The following is a 16,684-nucleotide window of genomic DNA, read 5'->3' as shown; positions in this document are numbered from 1 at the left end:
TAAATGATAAAAATTTTTGTTTCATTTTTTATAATTTCAAACTGAATTTAATCCTACTTGCATTTTCAATTGAGATTGATCATTATATTCCATTTTTATTTCATATATTAAAATATTTATTATTAAAATCAAAATAAAATATAAATAATTAGTCTACTCATTTTTACAAAAGTTTTTGTGTTAAGATAGTTTATTTTGACATAATTTTTTGCGATGTGTTTCTAATTGACGGAAACTAACTTAAAAATATGGCATTATTATGCGAGGTCATGGTCACAATCATCAATGGCTTCCGCATTTGAAGTGCTTCTTGCGAGACTTATAAATCAATCTCACCAAGCCGAATCACTTTTACAGTTGTAAACTTTCTCTAGAGTCTCTATCTTGTCTGATCATTTGTTTGTCTTATCATTATGAAACTTCATAAATGATCATATAATTCTTGGAATTCTCGTCTTTATTGGAATATCAAAATTATGACAACCATAACGGAGAATAGGGACATTATGGTTAAAAAAAATTTATCGGAATGGTGGAGCGAAGAAACTGAATATATTTTCCAGAGGATTGAGAGATGGGCGGCCTTTGCACGTGGTTACAATCGTTTTCGATCGCAGAGGTGAGAGAGAGAGAGAGAGAGAGAGAGAGACGTCCGATATTTATTATTCAAAAAATCTTCTAAAGATTACGTATAATAATAAACAACTAGATTCGAGTCTAATTTAATATATATAAAAAAGTGATGTTTTTAATATAAACAAAAATAAATCAGGTGGTTCGAGAATCAGCAAACGATGCAAGATAATTGGAACATGTCTTCCGATGAAACTCCGATAAAATTCCACAGTCTCAAACAATCCAGATGGAAATTGTCTCCAGAGGAGATTAAGATAAACTGCTGCGGTACCTTCAATTATCAATCAAACAGTAAGCTGGACAACAATTGCTTAGAAATGCACCAGTATGACCATAGCATCTACTTCAAGACTATCGGCGATATTAGAAGTGACAAAAGACACCAAATTCAGAATCAGGACGATGCATCTATTAATGTCGAGGAGTAAATTGAGAGGGATGCAACTAACTCGCTCATCGAACGGATTTCTAATAAATCATTCACCAAAAAGATTAATAATGTTTTAGATACTGTTGCTGAACAGGATAGAGTGACGCAAATGACCAATCGTACATCTATCTTTATCCGAATCTAATAGATTATCGAAGAAGAGATGAGTGGCTCTCTAGTTTAGCTGAAGATAATTATGAAGAGATAAGAGGCACAACAATAAGATATTTTTAGATAATTTAGAAGATAAAATGGATATGAAAGATTAAGAAGATAATTTAAAGAATCAGGAAAAAGCACGTTCAGGTCGTTTCAAAAAATTTGCATGTATCTTTATATAAAGAATATATAGAATATTTTATCAATCTTTATTTAAATCATGAATCATGAAAAAGAAAATTGAGACATAATATTGGAATGTCAAAAATACCTCACGCGAATAATTACAGTGAATATCGAAGTGATGACGTAGTCAACTACCGCGTCGCGACACGTGCGTTTATTTCAATAAGTTTTGTAATAAACAGATCACAAATGCATACGACTAATGGCCAAAACTAATAAATAAATTTTAAGTACTTCAGAAATGATATTTAAATATATATTTAATTGATATTTAAACAATATTTAAATTTATGATGTCGATATAATAAATTTAAGTATCAATCAAGTATCAATCATATATTTAAACATCATTTTTGCAGTACTACAAATAGCTGAAACCTTTTTTTGGTAATATTTCAAAAAATTCTAAACCACGACACGCGCTTTAGAAGAATCACTCGCATAACATGTATTTGATTATTTGATTATTTTAATTTTATACTGTACTGAAGAGAACCTAAAAACAGAAATCAAAACGTTTACTGTCAATTTTTTAAGAAAATAATAAACTGTTACATTAATAATCTGTGTTGGTTCGCGAAAAAAGGCATTTACTACATTATATTGATTTATTATATTATTGATTGATTTATTTATTTAAAAAGATTCTTTCTAACATATCATCAACCTTTCAACAAGATTTCATGTGCAAAAATTGTGGACATTTTGCTATTTCAGAGCTGTTTCAGAAATATTGCAGACATATTTTGCAATTTTTATGAAATGTTTTACTTTTCAGTTAAAATATTTCTGAAATATTTCTGAAAACTTTCGATGCTGTATGGGATCCCTAACAAACGTCGATATGTCGACTGTAAGTTGACTTTGTTAAGTCCAGGCTTTTGGAGAGTCGATTGTAAGTCGACTTTATACAGACGTCCTTCCAATATCGACTTTAGGACGTCTATTGCGATTTACGCTCACAAAGCTTAACTGTGGAATCATTTCGTCCTTGTTGTTTAGCTATAGTTAAACAAGGATGAGTGCTATTCATGAGCGTTGTGGGCATGAATCGGACTACAGCCTAGAATAGTTGACTTAAAATCGGCTTACAGTCCTTTTTAAAATGGGACATTGTATGACTTAAAGACATTTCTAAGTCATCCAAACGACTTACAGACGTCCATTTTTCAGACGTCTAGAAACTATAGTCAACTCAGAGTCAACTTAGAGTCGACTTTGTGCTGTTAGGGATGATGTATAATTTTATCTTTATTTAATGCTCTGCTAACAACAAGGATAAAATGAAACCTCATGCTCATTATGTTATTCACGTGAGGTATTTTTGATAATAAAGATTGATAAAATATACTATATATTCTTTATATAATATAAAGGTACATGCAAATTTTCTTAATATTGTGAAACAAAACGCAGCCTTAGTGACAGAAACAAATGCGATAAAAAATATTGCATTGTACGAGGTCATGACCACAATCATCATTGGCTTCTGCATTTGAGGTGCTTCCTGCGAGTCTTATAAATCGATCTCGATTTATCCATCAGGTTGAATTATTTTTACAGTTGTTAACTCTTTCATTACTGATCATTTGTTCGGGTAATAGCAGTAATTAACAACTTTACAAATAAATCATCATATAACTTTCAGTTCTTATCTTTGTTTGCAATATCAGAATATATTATAACAGAGAATATTAGGGAAAATGTGATTAAAAATAATTTGTCGGAATGTTGAAACGAAGAAGTTAAATATATTTTTAATAGGTTCAAAAGGCCTTTGTGCATTACAATTGTCTTCCATTGCAAGGGTAAGAGAATAAGAAAGGGAGAGAGGGGGGAGAGGGGGGAGGGAGGGGTGTTTGAAGATTAACGAAAGATTAACATTCAAAATGTGTTGTGTAGTTAAAACATATGAAAATTATCATCATAAGACAAAAAATGAGTCGGATTGAAAGGAGTCGAACAATTTTTCGGATTGAAAGCATTCGAATTTCGTGCTTAATGATGACGTACGCTTGTGAACAATTCTTATTGGCTCCAGAGACGTGACCATGCGCACGAACATATCTTTGTTTTGTACTATGATTCATATATATGAAGTTAATAAAAATCAGTTATTACTATACTGTGAAATTAGTTGTTAATTTGACTTGGAGTTTAATATGTAAACAAATTCATAGCAAATGGTCAATCACTGCACCAATTTAAATTATAATTATACCAACAACTTCAACGTTGCCAACAACTCTCCGAAAAATCAATAAAAGTAAAACTCGTCGAGCAGAACAATTTGTACATAAACGCATAAGAGTTTTGATCAATGAAAAACGCCAACAGAATATTATAAATAACAATTTATACACTGGTTTTATAGTTCAAAATAAATATATGTTTAATTTCTCCTTTTTTTTTCTTTTTTATATATTCTTTTTATTATTTTTTATTAATGTGCACAAAATTATATATTTTGTTTTGTTCATGTATTGTTTTATCTGACAGTTTTTAAGAAAAAAATATATCAAATATCAAGATCTTTAAAGATTTTTTTGGATTTGCACAACCAAAAAAACAGAATCAAAACACAACAACAATTCAACATAATAAATGAAATAGAATAGAATATTTTCAAATTCTAATAAAAAATAAAATATATAAAAATAAATTATTTTAATTTAAATAAAATTGTGTTACAAGGTTTTTAAAATTATTGAATATTGAAAATGATATTGAAGCATGAAAAATCTAAATCTTGATCATGAAACGTCGTTAAATTATAATGAACAATTTTATTAAGAAGTTCGTATGGTTGTAAAATATTGATTTGATATTTAACGTGTAATAAAATATAGCGTAAGTATAACATGCAATAAAATGTTTTATTATTTTATTACACGTTAAATATCAAATCAATATTTTACAGCCTTGCAAATGTTTTAATAACATTTTTCATTATAATTTAACGTTTAATAATTTTACTCTTTGTTCCATGTGCAATATTTGATATGCGATCAAGATTTAGATTAATATACATGTATATTAATAGGAACTGATGAGGATTAAAAGGATTTAATCTTTAATTTGTATAAAATACTATCCGCAATAAGTAGTTAATTAACAACGCATATTTCTATAAAATTAAAAGATTCTTGTATGTACTTATCTTTCAACAATAAATATGTTATCTTTATAATATTATTTGTTAGTTTTTAATCATCATATGAAACAACACTGTGCGCTATATTATGAAATTCTTTCATGAATAATTTGTGAAGTTTCAGATCTTATTACAAATAATTTTTATGACAATGTTTTTTATTAAACAATCCTGTAATATTAAGTTCTCATCAAATTAATTACTTAATATATAACAGAGATTTAATGTTTTAAACATGTTTAAATATATATAATATAAGATGTCCCAGATTTTTCTGTACTTTATATAACAGCACGGACCTATCAAACTAACAAAAAGTACTAAAATTTAATAGTATATTCTGTGAATTGGCAAACATATTATTAAATATAGTATATCCTAAAATGCTTTATGAAAAATTTTAACAAAAATATGAAATATATTAGGTGTTGGAATTAATTCGTAGTGTTTTACAAGTGATGGGAAGTACTTTCATTAATGTATTTTTTAATGCTCATGTGAAATAAATAACATTCTTTCATTTAAAAACGCTACGAATTAATTCCAACACCTAATATAAAAAAAATTTTACCTAAATTTGCATTTTAAGTGCCAACCGCCCATATATCAATACAAGCGTAATTTTGAATTTATGTTGAATTTATTTATTATATTATTTATTATATATTTGTCACCTTTCAATTTAGTTGTCACATTTCAATTTAGTTGTATATAATAGGGTTTAATTATTCTAATAAAAAGAATTACTATTGTTATAATGTCTTCAATTTTTTAATGAAAAACTCTAATGAACAACATCAATGGAATTAAAGAATCTCGTGAAGTCTTTCTCTTTTACGTTATTTATTGAATACTTATGTCATTTGTGATGTACTCACTGGTGCATCAGCAATTATTCCAATGAAGAAAACTGTCACTATTTTAGTTTCAAAATTTCAATCCAATAGAAACATCTAAGGTAATTATGTCTCTCAAGAAGAGAGCCTCTACCTCGGTCTTTAATATTTCTACGATTATCTATTCGTTTGATGTATACCGATATACAGGATGTTCCAAGAAGGAACACCTGAATATCTCGGAAAATATAAGTTTTACAGAAAAAATGTTTTAGACAAAAGTTGTAGAGTTTAAAAAGATCTATTTACTGATTTTATCAGTTTGATCTTGGGTGGCCAAGATCAGATCAAGATCACATCGATTTTTTTTTAGAAATGGAACACTCTACTTTTGATTCCAGAATGTAATAGCTGGTGTCGAGATCTTTCCAAAACTATGAGAAAATATTTTTTCATTCAGTACTTTTTGAGTTATGATTAGAGATGGAATCAAATTCAATGTACTTAAAAATTCAAATCAAATCCAATAATTTAGCTTCCTTTTTTAAGCCTCGAATAATACTCATAAGAAATAATATTTCGTACTTTATACTTGCAAAGTAATTGATCCCACCTTGTTAGTTTCGAATCTTACAAACGAATACCTACAAGATTCGAAATATACTTACAAAGTACTTTTTATCGTATAGAATCGAATTTTTTACAAGTAATACTCGAACTCTTACAGACTTGTTAGCGAAATACAAAAGAAAATATTCCTTATTTTTCTTGATTTTCCCAGTCATTTTTTGAAAAATTTCCCTGACTAAAAATTTGAAAAAGAGAAACTTTGAATAAAATAAAAAAAAATGTTAAAATATTTTATTTTACAAACAGTATTATAAAATACAAATATATATTTGGAAAATGAAATAAAGTATAACTTTTATTATTAATTTTAAATATTTTATGAATATTTTTAACAAATAAAAATTTCGTTTTGAACAAAATTTCATATGATATATGTTTGCATTTTTACTTTCGAGCATTTCGAACAGTACATTTAAGGTACATTTTAGCATTTAATTATAGTATAGTAGTAAATACTCCTTTTTAACCTCTTTTTAATCTTGAACACACAAATTGTTATTGAACACACAAATATATGTAAATTTGAATGTTGTATTCACTATTGAAGAAAATGCCGGACATTCTTGTGATATCCGATTATAATGTCTTTACTAATGCTCTTTCTTGTTTTTATATTGCAACAGTTATTTGATATCGATTATAATTCTACTCATCTCTTTATACTATGAATCGATAAATGTCGATTCATAATAGATACATAATTGTAAATCGAATATGTATTAATCTCAAAAGTGAGAAGGCATTTCAAAAAATCTTCTTTTTTTTGCGTAATTATAATTTTCATAAGTTTCGGGCATATTTGATGTGGGTTTGAATCTACTCTGAAATACTGCTACTATTTTTCGAAGTGATCATAGAGAGTTCGAAATTGCTTCAACAAATTCGAATCTACTTATAAGATACTTAATCTCATCGCTAGTTATGATACTTGAAAGTTACAGTACCGGCATTAGCCAAGATGTATCACACAGAGATTGCCTAGGTGGATTTATACGTCTTTTGTGCTCAGAGAAAGATGCATTGGAAAATAATGCAGCTAATGAAGGCAAGATCGGACGATCCAGTCATTGATTGGATCGTTTGATCTTGCCTTCATTGACTGCATTATTCTCCAATCTTTGCAACCTCCGCGTGGTACATCTTAGGTAATGCTAATGCCGGCGGTACTGTAACTTTCAAGTATCATAAAGTACTAATGAAAAAAATATTTTCTTATAGCGTTTTGGAAACCTCTCGACACCAGCTATTAGATTCTGGAATCAGAAGAATCCATTTAAAAAAATCGATGTGACTTTGACCTGACCTTAGCGATGTCACCCAAGGTCAAACTGATAAGATCAAATAAATCTTATTGAACTCTACAACTTTTATTTGAAACACTTTTCTGTAAAACTTATATTTTCCAAGATATTCAAGTGTCCTGACTTTTTTGGAACACCTTGTATATGTGGTATCCGCGGTACACTTGTTCCTGTTACATATATATAGAATTGTTCAGATAAGGGGAGTTCCCTCTATCACTATACCATTCTCGCGGGGTAGCGCGCATGCACCGGTTGAAATTGTTGAGGGTGGGGCAGGAGCCACGCACGCAACACGTATTCGCAAATCTTCTCGCAAATCGATCGCACGAACTCCACTCATTGCCCAGGTTAGACTTAGGTAGTGCGTAATAACCCATATCCCGACTATATCGAAAGGGTTTTGTCGCAATCAAATAAATCAAAGATAAATATTCTAGTATGAGCAAAGCACGACTGGAAACCATGGCCACGATGACCTGCATGAAGACCTTGCTAATGCTCTTCAATTTCATCTTTTGGGTAAGTAGAAAGATCTCCAAAACTCCAACACATTGTATGATTATGGACTATTCTTATCACGTATCTTGGTCCTATCCAACTGTTGCACAATTGATTAGCATTATAGTACCGGAATTGAATCTGTTTATTTCACGAGGGACAGGAGAATAATAATGATCTATGTCAATGTCTAAGCTTCTATTCGAAATCGAGCATCTGGGGAATGAGTACAAAGCCGTAAATGTGCGACGATTGATGAATATGATCTTGAATGTTATGCCCGTCTAGATAATGTGAAAAGCTCTTAAATCTCATTAATATTATTATAATACAAAAAAAAATTAGAATTTACTTAGATATTTATTAATCCTACAAAATTTAAGAATATGTAGTTTTAAATTGGAACACATCAACATAGTAATATATACACATATATATTAATTATTATAGTTAAATGAAATTATAAATTAAATTTTACGTATGTGAATGATGCACATTTTTTACTTGATTATATTATTCATAAAATATAATAAAAATATGTATTACATAAAAACATATTTTTTCATATTTGATTTGTGAATTATGTGCCGTTGTGACGAACTATACATTTCTACCATTTATATTTAACCTTGAACCTTTGAATCAGTTCAGAATTTTCAAGCGCGTTAATTATGACTTATCTGCAAACCGTACGTTCGTAAACATATGAGTACATACGCGACCATTATCGCTTCTCAAACATTAGTGACAATTACTTATGTCAGCTTAAAAATACGATCGATTACTAAATAATTCGTGACATTTCTCGATTTCGTCGACATTATTTTATTCTTTAAACTAGGGATAAATTAAAAACTGCAACACATTGGATTAAGGATTTGCGGAGGAGCATAGACTATTGATATTCCGTATCAATATGAATCAAAATACACAATATTGATACAACGATATATTGATTGGAAATGATTCGATATTCGGGAATATTGTTACTTTTTTTGCATATTTTATTATATAGAGACATGCGGAGATCACAAATTTTCAATTTTAAAGAAAAATTAAAAAAAAATTACTAGGTAAATTCATTTAATTAATTAAATTCATTAACTAAATTTAAATTCACTTAATTTAAATTAAATTCATTTAATTTAAATATAAAATTATAAATATTTTAGTAAATTTATATATACAAATGAAAATGGAAGAGAAATTGAGGGGAATAAAAAATTATGCATTTATACATTTTATACAATACATATATTTGTCATTTTATACATATAAGTCTATCAACTAACAAAGATAATGTGAAACATTATCACAAAATTTCTTTTAATTTTATTCATGATGGTGTTGATCGCGTCGTTAATTGTCCTCGAATTGACTTGTTACGTTTATGCGGTTGAAAATTTTGAAAATACAACCTTTGTATCGAATCAATTGATATTTACATTCCAGATCCGACAAGCTACGATACGAAAACTAAAAGTTTCGAATATCAAATATCGAATATTAAAAAGGGTAATGATACGATATTTCAAAATATCGATTATATCGGAACATCCCTACACTGGATCAGTACATTAAGGCCCAGTTGCACCAATGTCACTTTGATTTTAAGCGAGATTTAAAATTCTATCTGTCTCGTTTTAAAGCCAAGAAGAAGAGACAGAGACAAAAAGAGTTTTAAGCTTCGCTTAAAATCAAAGTAACGTTAGTGCAATCGAGCCAAAAAGATTTTTAATTGTTTAAAATATTTAAATGCTTTTACATTTAATTTGCGCTTTGCTAATTTTATCACGTGTAGCATTTTTTGATATGCATTATTTTAGTATAATGCAAGAGATTGACCGAATTCGCTATAATAAGATATTTTGCATCTAAAATATTACACCTTCGAACATGATATTTATACATTATTGTGCACAGTATTATACTTTAATAAAAGGAGATATACCATAGAGAAAACTTATCTTAATTTTATTAGATATCTGTACTCGACAAAGACACAAATTTTTATTAGAACCAATGGCTCTATCTTAATTATTTATTAATTAAGCGCGTTCTTTTCTTAGTTGAAGGGATTTCTAACTAAACGTTGCAAACATTTTTATAGTAATATTCACGTATAGTGTTTTTTTTTTTATTGAAAAGTGATGTTTCAATAGAAAAATTCTTCGCGCGCATTGCTTGCATTTGCTGTTTTTTTTCTTTTCTGTAAAATTTAAGAAATGTTGGGTGCAACGTTCTTTCCGGGAGCCCTTTAATTTTTTCAAAAACAATTAGACAATTACTTCGCGATAAATTATTCGGCGAGAGTTTCTTGATATTTTGTATATTTTTTCAGGCGTCCGGGGTGTTGATGTTATGCATCGGAATATGGATGCGTATCCAACTGCGAGATTATATGAATATGAACGTGCAGGGCAGTGGAGCTGCTTTACTGGCACTTGCGAGTTTAGGTGCGGTGTTAGCGGTCGCAGCGGTCCTCGCCTGTTGTTGCACTGCACGTGGTCATCCTGCTCTCCTGTATTTGGTAGGCATTTAATCTATTTCAGAATTTAGCAATCTATTATGATTTCATAATACAATTAATGATTCGCACAAAGAATCAGCATGTAGAATACATATTGGAATAGACACACGTGTGTCTGTATGTACACACCCATGCTTTAATAAGATTATAAGATTATAAATAGAATTCCGTCGTAAATTAAAATAGACTTCAGGTCCCTCAGGAACGACAGGATAAAGTTACAAATCGATACTCGATGTGATATCATTATATAAGAGGAAAGAGACTTTTAAAGAGAAAAATGATACTCGCTGCGTTTTTGTAATATTATTATAGGTATATTAACAAATTATATCGTAAATGTGTGTAAATTTGCAAATCTGCAACAATTGGAATTATTTACGGTTAATATATTGATCAGGGGAGACTTTGATCTTGATATATGTTGTCAAGATCATGAGTGACCTCCAAGTTTTAACTATTACTCATTATTCGTTAAAAAGTTATTAAAAAAAAAAAGTTTAAGAAATAATGTTTTTATTTCTGCTAATATACAATATTACAATATTAAGAACTCCATATCCTCTCTACTAAGGGGCATTGGATTTTTTACTCGAAGCGAATTTCACTTCACCTTTTCTCTTGTTTAGTGGCACATAAGGCAAAGGGGGAGGTGGAGATGGACTTCGTTTCGCGTGGAAAGTTGATGTTCCTAGAGGTTCCTCCAGGTCGAGTGCGGAGTAGTTCTTAATATTGTATAAAACAGAAATAAGACGTTATTTCTTAAACTTTTTTGTTAATAATTTTTTAATCTATTATAAATGACGAGCGACGGCTCTTAGAGATTTAGGATCTCCGTTTCATCGGAGTGGTCTCCTCCGACCGGCATATTTATTATCTCTAGAAGTAGAGAGTCCCTGAAATAATGATTTACCTTTATAATTCTTTTCTTTTCGTTTGCGTAGTACGGTGCGTTTCTGGCTGTCGTGGCTTTACTAGAACTCGGTGCGGGCGCGTCGGTTTACGCTTATCGCACGAGCTTGAACGAGGGATTTGATCAAGGTCTGAACGAAAGCATGGCTGCCTATGGACAGGACCATTCCAAGAGCACACACATCGATACCATGCAATCAACTGTGAGTATCTCAATGTAGTGTTTCTATTCTACCTTCAGTTATTCCGATTGTCCTGTCAATTCAATATCGATTATTCGAAACTGAACGTTCGTATTTCACTATATGAGAGAAATTACGACAGACGAAGTAAGAGATGAGATCTTGCTCATTTTTCATTCCCCGCGACACAGTTGCGTTGTATCGTATATTTGAAAAAAATTAATCAATTACAGTTGCATTGCTGTGGCAATCGCGGTTATGTTGATTGGCTCAATTTGGATCCGCCGAAGGAAGTTCCCTCATCCTGTTGCAAAGTGCTACAGAATAAATGCGACACATCGGATGTAGAGGAAATTTATACTGAGGTATATATTTTATTAATTATTTATATTTTTGAAAGACAGAAAGAGAGAGAGAGAGAGAGAGAAAAAAGAAAAATATTTTACTTATATCAGGATGCAACATAGTGAATTATTAACATGTTCACTGTCTTGGTATTCATTTATGATGGACGCCTTAATGATTATTGATGATGAACTAATGAAATTTTATAAAAAAACCCTTGTAAAAAATAAATATCTGACATAAATTTTTGAATGACGTGACTAGCTTAATATAAAATACAAAGGATACAATTAAATGTATTCTATCAGGATTATTTAATTAGTTTTATTTAATTATCAAACAATATTTTATATATTGTATGCTTTTTTTCATGAAAATTCTATTATGGTGTATATAATAATAGTAAGTCATAAAACTCACTGAGCAGACGTGTAAAAATCTCTTGATTGCTATCTCATAATAATTGATAATTACAATTCGTAAAAGAAACTAAGAAAGAAATAAACGTAATAAAAATTTAAAAAAATATAATGAATGTAGAAGATAAAAAAGAGAAAAATTAATATGAGAAATTAGAGTCAAATCGAATAAGTAGTTTTTTTCAATTCTTTTATTTCTTTTGTTTTTTGGAGGGAGTTTCTACAGTTTTTTTATAATTCCTTTTCACAGGGATGTTACAATCGCTTACTGGATCTCATAAATAGCAACATCGGTCTGGTGGCCGGTACAGCGATCGGCGTAGCTTTTTTCCCACTAGTTGGTATCTTTCTAGCATGCTGTCTAGCCAGCAATATCAATAAGGCCGAGTACGAGCAAGTTGCTTAGGCATGGCATTTGCGCAAACTGCAACGACGGTCCTATCAGAAAACAAAGCCTGTATCGCTAACGACAACGGCGAACATATATGATTTAATGAGAACACGGAAATGATCTCAATCGAGGCAAGCGCGCATTTTACCAATTCGATTTTAGTTGACAATTTGGTACGAAAATTAATTAAAAATGTATAATATAAAGTCCACACTTGTATATGAAGTTATGTCTAAAATGGATCTTATACATAATTGTGTCATATTTGTATCATTCTTGTATTAATTTTTGTTGCTTACTTAAGCCCTCGATTAAATTCGTGCTTTCATGTTCTGGCTAAATCATTCTAATCAAAATTAATATAAATCGATAATGTTATATCAAAGTATGATGTTTACTTAATACTGTTACAAGATGTAATAATCTTCTCATATATTTAGAATTTATTTGAAGATTAATCTTCAAATAAATATATTTCATACAACAATTAAAAAGAACATATAAAAGATCTTAATATACATAATATTAAGATCTTTTAAACAAAGCATTTACAAATTAACATGTTAGCAGACAGAAGAGAATACGAAATATACTAATTTGAGACAAGTAGTCGCTGATGAACAAGTCTCTTTGAATATGATTTATAAAACTTTTTTAATGTTAAAAAACGTATGAAAGATATCTAGATTATTGAATAAAACATGACATATTCCTTTGCATAAGAGGATTAAATAACGCTGTAGAATGCGAACGACGCATGACTAGCATTTTTGGATTAACAGTAAAAATATGACTTGATTATTGCTAATGTTAAAAATATCGAATCGCATTGTGAACAAACTGAAAAAAAATTTTAATTTCTATATAAGTTCTAAAATTTGGTGAAAATCAAATGATGTGTGTATATATAACATATATTATGTATATGTGTATATATACATACATACATATATACGAAAATAGAACAAAGCATAAAAATATATCGACAGTCTAAATTATTATCTTTATCAATAGAATCACAATGCGAAGAATAATAACGATAAAGTTCATTTCACGAATGCCTGTGTGTGACAACGATATGGTGCGATAGATAAAACAAACTTCTACATTTTTTAATATTCTATGAATCCTTAGATGTAGCAACAACTTCTTCTCTTCGGCTCTTAATCTCTTACAAACTCTTATTCTATAAGTCTTTAAATCCTTTTAACTCGTTAAATTCTTCACACTCTTAAATTTTCCATACTTCGCATTTTCAATCCACTAGCATTCTTAAAAATTCTATATATTCTATCATTCTATATATAATATTATATAGAATCACATGTAGTCTATCTTCTATCTTCCTCTGCCTTCAAATACTTAATTATGATTCATTGTGCGTTTAAAATCGTGGCTGTCCTTATTTTATATAAATTGGCTTCGATTTTGCATTAAACAAATGAAACTTAAAATCAGACAATCAGCAAAATCAGTATTAAATATTAAATGGAAGTAACATATCCATTTTGAGTAATTATCGGACAAAAATAGCGAAACAAGCAAACATTTTCTTATTATAAAATATTGTTTTATGTTCTATCTATAAAATAATCTGAGAATTAATTTAATTTAATTTAGTTTTAATTTTTTTTGCTGTGAAATTAAAAAAGAAATATATATAATAAAAAAATAATAAATAAAAATAAATATAACAGTCGAACGTAACTTACGAGCATAATTATGCAATCTTCTCAAATAAATAGTAAGATATAAATGTAAACTCATTTGAAGGCATAAATATTGTGTTCTTCAAGCAAATGGTTGAAAAGCATTGATATTATAAATAAGCTCCCTCCATAGCGAAACATTCAATTAATTTTCAAATATTCATAACTAATTTTATATTATATATTTGTACAATTCATTTTTTGAAATCAATGGGAATAATAATTCAATTAATTTGAATAGAAAATTATTCAGAAGAAAAATTGAAAAGAAATATTCCAAATAACATAAAATCTTTTTTAAAAAATCCACAAAGAAAAATAAAAAAAATTTAGTCCAATTCTGTGATATTTTTCAAACTTTTTTGCTTCTTGAACTCTCTAAATAACTTAAAAATCTAATCTAAAAATATCTTTAAAATCTTTAAAAAATTTAGATATTGATTATTCAAATATTTTTTAGATTTTTGTATCATTTACATTTTTAAATTCAAATATTGATTCACTTATCTTTATGATTTTCAGCCTGTGATTCCAGCAAAACATTAGTATAATATATAATGTGATATTAATTATCGAACAAAAAACAATCAAAATTTATTACTGAAACTATACTGATTATTCCATGACAATTATTTAACAATTTTTTATATATATAAAATTATCGTTAAGAGAAAAAATTCCATATTTGTATATCATCATGGTTACATATAAACATTTTATTTCTTGAGGGAAGATTAAGATGTAATGTCCCATTACAAGAAAAAAATTCAATTATTTGTTACACCATCATATTTCTATATATAATATATATACATATATATAAAATTAAAGTTGAAATATAAATAACAACCAATACGTTATATATTGTGAGAAGAGATACATATATATACATACTTATATATTATAGAATTTCATATGTAAAATAAAAAAATTTTACAGAATATATATATATATATATATATATACATATATATGTACATATATATATATATATGTACATATATACATATGTACATATACATGTACGTATATTCATTTATTTATTATAGAAATTTAATGTGTACAAAGTAAGACACTTAACTTGATAATTTTTTTCTATTTCTATTAGAAAGAAATAAGAAAACTACTCCATTTTAAAAGACATGTTACATTGTTTTTATATATTACTATATATTTTTTGTTACATTATCTTATGTATAACTAGATATATTATAATTCGATATAATCATTAAAGTATCATATAATACATTATTAATAAAAATATCAAATAAAATTAAACAAAAACAAGCATGTTAATTGTCCTACTTTGTACTATAAAATTATGAAAAATATATTACAGAAAAATTATTTTATAGACTATATATATATTCAGGTTTATGGTACGTAAAGAAAGAGGTCTAACATATAAGCCTTATTTACAAATATTCCCCAACTATTCTCTGTAATGCGATGTCAAGGCTGTGTCGAGGATGTATTGTACATTGCGCAAACTCATAGCCAAATCAATATCTAATTGTTTACAATGTTACGGCTTTTGTGTATGTTTATTGTGTATTACAGAATATGTGCATTTTGCATAAATTCTGATGAGCCTTAAATAAAAGTCAGTGAAATATCATGCTTTCATTAATTGCCTAATAAAAATGAATCTTTATGTTTAAATCAATATCTTTTAAGATATTTTCTAAATTTTTATTTTGATATTTTATTGTACTTTTTATATGATTTATTGATCATTATTACTATTCTATATAATCAGAATTTATTTTAATTTTTATTCTATTTATTTTACAAAATAAATCTATATCTTTTTAATAAATTTATATTTATAGAGTTAATTTTGTTATTAATTATGCATACATTATACACAATATATATATATATACTTATATGAGCATGTATAATAAAAATAATGACTTATATTATCTGATAATGATTAAATATAAAAAAATATTTATAATCATAATTATATAATTCTCCTATACCTATTCACCTCCTTTCTATTGCATTATTCTTTCTTTTAATATATAAAAAGTTATTTTTTATTAAAGGGGGTAATAGAAATTTATTCAAGATTTCTTTTTACGCTTGGAATGCCTAGAGATAGTCTCGCGACTATTTTATAAAAATACCGAATTCGGTTGAACGCAATAGCGCATATTGAAACTGTTGTACATTGATTTATCCGTATTCATAGTCATACTTTCTGTTTGAGATCGGTAATTCGAAAGAAAAGCAAGAAATTCTTTCAGTCGACCGACAGTAATTGTCATTGAACGCACGCATAAAGTGAGCTCGTGATTTCATCTCGAGCATGATCTAAATCCGTTCTTTGTTCTTTTTAAAAACAAGTCGTTACACGC

At 28.2% G+C, this 16,684-nt stretch overlaps 2 protein-coding genes across 5 annotated transcripts; both read left to right on the top strand.

Annotated features, from left to right (window-relative positions):
• The first annotated feature begins 323 nt into the window (after window positions 1-323).
• Window positions 324-4,601, top strand: LOC105150705 (uncharacterized). Of its 2 annotated transcripts, none has more exons than XM_011063958.2 (3): window positions 324-619; window positions 773-927; window positions 1,144-4,601. In XM_011063958.2, exons 1-3 carry the CDS (start codon window positions 477-479, stop codon window positions 1,209-1,211), a joined length of 366 nt encoding a protein of 121 aa, XP_011062260.1. In that variant the 5' UTR covers window positions 324-476; the 3' UTR covers window positions 1,212-4,601. The 2 variants fall into 2 exon arrangements, with proteins under 2 accessions (XP_011062260.1, XP_087260667.1); XM_087404541.1 differs by having other exon boundaries at window positions 773-1,060.
• A 2,948-nt stretch (window positions 4,602-7,549) lies between these two features.
• LOC105150706 (tetraspanin-7) lies at window positions 7,550-15,939 on the top strand. Of its 3 annotated transcripts, none has more exons than XM_011063960.2 (6): window positions 7,550-7,682; window positions 7,773-7,854; window positions 10,175-10,363; window positions 11,308-11,478; window positions 11,691-11,822; window positions 12,472-15,939. In XM_011063960.2, exons 1-6 carry the CDS (start codon window positions 7,579-7,581, stop codon window positions 12,625-12,627), a joined length of 834 nt encoding a protein of 277 aa, XP_011062262.2. In that variant the 5' UTR covers window positions 7,550-7,578; the 3' UTR covers window positions 12,628-15,939. The 3 variants fall into 3 exon arrangements, with proteins under 3 accessions (XP_011062262.2, XP_011062261.1, XP_011062263.1); XM_011063959.2 differs by having other exon boundaries at window positions 7,578-7,693; XM_011063961.2 differs by having other exon boundaries at window positions 7,611-7,696.
• Window positions 15,940-16,684: the final 745 nt, after the last annotated feature.

Source organism: Acromyrmex echinatior, chromosome 3 (genome assembly GCF_024713525.1).
Source record: "Acromyrmex echinatior isolate Ae372 chromosome 3, ASM2471352v2, whole genome shotgun sequence".
Taxonomy (NCBI): Eukaryota; Metazoa; Arthropoda; class Insecta; order Hymenoptera; family Formicidae; genus Acromyrmex; species Acromyrmex echinatior.
The sequence above is the reverse complement of the archived record's forward strand: the minus strand, read 5'-3'. Positions and strand labels throughout refer to the sequence as shown.